Below are 6,000 nucleotides of genomic sequence, written 5' to 3'. Positions count from 1 at the left end.
AAGCGGGACAGCGCGAAAAATAACATGCGCTCGGCCAAGCTGTTCAAGGGATAAAAAGTGGCCGAAAATGTAAACACCGCAACTTGAGAAGTTTGAAACATGATGGGCTTTTTCACTCCCTTACACCTGCAACCGTCCTTTGTTCACTCCGCCCGAGTCTCTGTCGGACTATAAACACACCCCGCAAGGGCTTGGTGGAATCCGACCTCGATTCAAGCATATTACTTGTCATAAATACAAGCGTGTTGGTGGTTGTATCTGTACTACGGAGCAGATCAGAGGGGCAGCGAGGCCTGTGTAGCTGTTCCAGGAAGGGGAGTAGCACTGGTGAATTATGGGTCTAGCAGAAACCATAGGCCTGGGCCAGTGTTATCCAGCACCCAGGAATGAGACAGCTGAAAGCTGAGTCTTCCCTGGTCCACGTCACAAACAGAGCCTTGTTGGCTGAGAGCTGGGGACACATGGTTGTGCGGTGAAAGAGTCACTGACAGCTGGGTGACACGAGGATACCACGGAGACACAGAGCAGTAATCTGGCCAAACCAAGGGCTGGACCACAGCAAAGTGACTGGCTGAAGTAGGTGGATCTCCAAAGGCCCCTGGTTCAAGTCTGGCAAATCAGGAAGAAGAAAGACCAATCAACAGACAGAAGATCAGGATTAGAAAAGGGGGAAATATGATGACGCTAAAATGGGATGAACCGATGTAGCAGGCAACAATTACGTTAACTGAAATGTTTGTTTATTATTGGGTTAATACAACCTCCTCGTGTGCCTGTGTTTCCTCTTTTGCTGATGGCATGGGAGGACTGATGATATGTGATGATACCGGCTTTATTTGGTTCCCTTGGATTGAACTCACACAGCATACATTATTTAAGCGGCTGTTACCTGCAGTTTTTTTGGAGACAGTGTGTAGACGATGCAACAAATGGACACCGTTTAGTCGTTGGCATTTGAAAATTGCCAGTGGAGTGTTTTTTCTATCAGTCTCGATTTATTAGGAATCTAATGTGTATGAACACACTAAAACAGATTTTAGACCATATATTATAAAGTATTATAAGGCTACTGTATTTATCATGATTTCTACTGCAGTACACAAAGTCTAGCACATAACACCTTATATAAATAACCAGATTAAATTACATACATGTCTGATATACGCCTTGCCATATGTACTGCGAATTAAACCCATATATCTTTTGAAAGGCATCCTTGTTTGAATGTTCTTGTTTGTATCAAAAAGTGCCATGTCTCGCCGTTTGATAAAGACCCGCATTTGAGCTGAGGTCATGCTACTAATCGGCACTTCTGCAGGCTGGGACGTTAGTTCTATTCCCCCGCGGTCCGCCACAACCGGATCTACAACAAAGAGAATCGCGTAATGTTTGTACAGTCGCACACGTTATTTCCAAAATGACACGGCTAGTGGTCTTACAAAATGTATCTGCGATTGAAATAAAAAGCTTCAGATTGTGAATACAAAACATATCACGTTATCAATAAAGCTTATCAATTTATAACAACAGTATATACCATATGTACAAACAATGTTGGCTACCAAAAGTGAGGAACCTTTCAACACTAATGTACTGCAGTTTGAGCGTGGCTTTATCTTCTTCCAAAAAAGGGTGAAGTAATTTTAAAAGGAACTTCTCAGCGTGGACTCAATGTCATCATAAAAAACAATCAGGATAAAACTGGAGGTAGCAGCGGATTTGGGATTCCAAAACATCTGAACAATTTCTTTTTTCTCATTTTTGCTTTCAGGGTATTACATGTGCAAGTCAGAATCTTCATGTCTACCTTCCTGCCTGACAGACTCCTCTCAATACTACTGCAGCTATGATCACACTTCAAGTGGGTTTTCAATAGTGGCACCAGGTATAATGCACACAAACATGCATACTCATTGCTGATACACTGACACACATACACACACACACACACACACACACACACTCTCTCACACACTTATACACATTATTTTGAACATGCACGCCAGCAGTCATAATCTCACACGTCACACTCAACACACACTGTGCACTGTTCTCCCTTCACCTATAATCCTTCATATTAGTTTTCATATATACAGTCTTTCACAGTCTCTCTTCTTCTTCTTCTTTTTATTGTAGTCTGTCCTTTCCAAAAAAACCAAAAAAACAAAAAAAAACCCTTTCGCTCGCGTGTCTGAAGGGATGGCGGTGCTGTTGGGTTCGGGCAACCGGATGAATGACAAAGGGGAGGCGAACGACGAGGGTCCAACCGCCATGTTTTCCTATTTTACCTCTTCTGTTCCGCCTCATTTCGGCAGCCCCAGCGGCGATCCCCCACGCCCTGGAAAAAAGTGTGGTGGGGACACCGCTCGCTGCTCGAGGCTGAAACTGCCTCTGAGCAACACTGGGTAGCGGCATCTCTGCACTGGGTGCCCCGCCCCCGCCCCCATGATCCGTTTGTAGTTCCCTCTTCTCCACGGGGCCAGCGCTTTTGGCCAAAGCCTGGTTGGTCTGGGTCTGTCCTTCTGCGTGGCTCAGGCAGGATTGTGCTACAGTCTGGGTTGTTTTTTTTTTTGCTGGCTGGATGGCGGCAGAGGGGGGCGGGGTTGCTGGGCCGGGCTCCAGAGAAAGAGAGAGAGAGAGAGAGAGAGGGAGAGAGAGAGAGAGAGAGAGAGAGCACCAGCTCAAGACTGGTAGAAGTGGTGGTAGTGGTGGTGGTGTTCGTGGTGGTGGTGGTGCTCGTGGCGCTGCACCACCTGAGCCAGCCCCCCCTCATAGAGCAGCAAGCCGGGGAGGTCTCGGACACGCTCCTTCTCCACCACGGGCCCCGGAGCCATCAGGGAGCCCAGGGCCCGGTAGCCCTGGCTCTCCTTGGACCGCTGCTTGTGCTTGCGGTAGGGGGCCGCGGACTGGTGCGGCGGCGTCTGGCCGGTCAGGGCCGGGGGAGGGGGCGCGCCTCGGCTCCGGATCACCCTGCTGCCGGTCTGCGCGGGGGGCGTGCGGTTGTGGGTTTTCGGGGAGCGGAGGGCGTGTTTCCCCGAGTCTTGGCCTCGCAGGCGAGCGGTGCACAGGCCGTCGGGAACAGCGGGCTCCACGGCGGCCTGCGAGCGGCGGTGGTGCGAGTACGAGTGCCCGTTTTCTGGCTCGTGGGACCGGGAGCGAGTCTGGTTGGACGAGCGGCCCTGTCCGGCCTCCGCTTTGCTTGGCTCCGTGTTGGCGGCTGAGGAGGAGACGGACACAGACTCTGTATTTAACTGGTTTATTTGTTTAGCTATTTTTGAAAACACTGCAATGATTATTTCACCCTTATTTAATCACCCGGTTTAGAATAAAATCATATTTAGACCAAAAAAAACACATCAACATTGAACCCGCACAGAGCACAGAAATGGACGCTATCTAATTCTACGCCACTGCCGGGCACGGACACTAATCCAAACAAAACAGCCGAAAACGGCATTCCAGAAATTAAACTACCTCGACGAACGATTACGTATGAATTACGACGCCATCTGCTCGCTAACAAGATCCCATCACTCTGTTGGCAGCTCCCTTTTCAGGCCCGTTCCTGACGTGCACGGTCCAAACGCAACTTGACAAGGTGAGTAGATCTCTGTTAGCGCCAGACCAACGGGCCCCACATTAAAATAATCAGCGTGTCATCGCTGATAGTCGGATGAAGGCCGCTCGGTACAAAAGTCCATACTGTGGTCGGGCTTTCACACCGAACACTTGCCGTATTGTGCCGGCCCGGCCCAGATGTTTGCCCTGGCCCGGCTTCACAAGGGACTCCTGGTTCCACCCACTGGCTCCGTGCAGGTGCCACGGTAATGAGGAGCTCAAGAGGCTTTGCCCCTTCTCCCCGACAGCACACCCTCTCCTCTCGTATTTTCTCATTCCCTCTCCTCTCTCCTTCTCTCTCTCCCTACTTTTCTCATTTCCTCACCTTCTTTCCTCCCTTCTCTGCTCTTTCCTAATCTCATCCTCTTCTTCTCCTCTCCTACTCTCCCCTCCTCTCCTCCCTCACCCCCTCTCATGCCCCCTCCTCTTTTCTCATCCCCTCACCCCTTCTCTCCGCCCTATTCTCCTCTCCTCCTATCCTCTCCCTTCCTTTCCTCTTCTCCTCACCCCCCTCTGCATCCTTCACCTCCCATCTGCACCCCTCTACTCCCCACCTCTCACCTTTACTCCTCTCATCTCCTCACCTCTTCTCAGCTCCTTTCCGCTTCTCTCCCCTGTCCTCCAAAACAACTCCCCCTTTCCTTTCCTCCCACTCTCCTCCCCTCTCCATCACACCCCTCACTTCCTCTCTCCTCCTCTACCCCCGTCCTCCCCTCTCCCGTCCCCCTCCCCCTCTCCTCCACCTCGGCGCACTCACCGGTTCCAAAGCGGGAGGTGTAGTTCTCGATGCCTGCCAGGTCCAAGTAGTGGTTCCTGCGCTCCAGGTTCTCGTCCACACAGTGCCGCTGGCAGGCTGGCTGGGTGTGGTGGTCACTGTGGTGGCGCCTGTGGGCGAGAGCAGCACTTCTCATTAGGAGGCAGCTCCGGCCGGCGTGAGCTCCAGCGGAACAGTGTTTGGGTAAAGCAGGGCAAAGCAAGTGCGCCCTGTTAAGGGATGTCAATAGACTCCTGGCTATAAAAGTAAACTTTCCAAGCAGAAAATCAGCCTGGAAAAAAAAAATACAAAATCTGGGCCTGGGAAGTGAATGGAGTGGAGGTGGAGAAGTTTTTTTCTCTCGATGGCCGGAGTTGAGGTGCTCTCAAGTAAAGCACAACCTCAACTGCAGCCCTCCTATTTAAACTACCTGCCAGGCGATTGTTTGGATGCTGGTCAATCTATGTGGTCTTTATCGTCATGAAGTATCTTTAGTATTTAAGGATTCGAATACTTTGGGAACACTGCGTCTTGAGGCACTGGTCAGAAACGCAAAGCCTTGGTGTAGAGTTCAGCTTCAACTGCAGAACTTTCACATGCCAGTTTGAGGCGCCGACCAACAGTAAAACTGCCTTGGCTTTGTTGACTGGAGATTCTAAAATGAAGGAACCATTTCATTTGAGCTGTGTTGAATCATCCCCTTTCATAAAGTGCTGCACAAAAACCGCGCCGCTGTAAGTCGCGGGGCAGGAGCAGAGCAGCGTCATTAGGTTTTCCTTCATTTGTATCGCACACTGCCGATGCCTCGCGCCGTAACTCGCTAAACCGGGCTTCGGAAACCGGCACCCCCCGATCTTCGGGGATTCACAAAGGAATCTCGCAGAGGCAACTCGACAAAAACAAGCACGGCGGAGTCGGACTCGCCTGATAAGAGCTCTGGTCTTCTTGTCTGCACTCTTGGGGTCTTCTATGCACTTGTCACTTTTCTGCTTGGCGTGGGACACGTCTGTGTAAGTGAGAGAGAGCGGGAGAGAGAGATAGAGAGAGCGAGAGCGAGAGCGAGCAAGCAAGAGCGAGAGAGAGAGAGAGAGAGAGAGAGATAGAAGAGCAAATGAGTGAGAGCGAAGGACATTATCAAAGAGCTGCACAGAGCCGCCACACTGAACACATTAACACAGTCACACAAGCCTCAGAAGAAAGCAACCTTTGTTCTTGGGTTTTTACTTTGAAGATCTATGAAAGAGGAAAAAACAACAATGCTTCATTTATTCTATTTTTTACTCCAGGTCTCTTATAAGGCATTGGAACGAAAAACATGTACACATCACAAATAGTTTATTGAGGTTGCGAGATCTGATAGGGTTTGAAATTAGCATGAAGGCGCCCGGCGATATTTCAAAGCTCGCTCCATTTGAATCACTTGGTGGATATAAAAAGCCAAAACAACAGGACGTAAACACAGGAATATATATCTTTTTAAAGAATTTTCTCCCTTGTTTACCAAGTCGTCGGCTTGAAAAGTTAAGTTGTACATAACTATATTTTCCTGACAGCTTCGCGTGGAGGGAGGGTGGGGTAAGGAGAAGAAGAAGAAGAGCAGCAGGCGGGGGACTTTTGAGAAAAAGAAA

At 49.8% G+C, this 6,000-nt stretch overlaps 1 protein-coding gene across 1 annotated transcript in view; it reads right to left on the bottom strand.

Annotated features, from left to right (window-relative positions):
• Window positions 1-2,681: 2,681 nt before the first annotated feature.
• Window positions 2,682-6,000, bottom strand: part of nkd1 (NKD inhibitor of WNT signaling pathway 1) — a gene marked incomplete at both ends in the record, with an annotated part of 40,181 nt that continues 36,862 nt past the window's right edge. Inside the window, 3 exons of the mRNA XM_079998338.1 lie at window positions 2,682-3,217; window positions 4,376-4,503; window positions 5,297-5,378. Coding sequence (XP_079854464.1) covers window positions 2,682-3,217; window positions 4,376-4,503; window positions 5,297-5,378 — 746 coding nt within the window. The remainder of the gene's footprint in view (window positions 3,218-4,375; window positions 4,504-5,296; window positions 5,379-6,000) is intronic.

The sequence above is a fragment of the Zeus faber genome (genome assembly GCF_960531495.2).
Source record: "Zeus faber genome assembly, chromosome: 3".
Taxonomy (NCBI): domain Eukaryota; kingdom Metazoa; phylum Chordata; class Actinopteri; order Zeiformes; family Zeidae; genus Zeus; species Zeus faber.
This window is presented reverse-complemented; position numbering and strand designations above follow the sequence as displayed.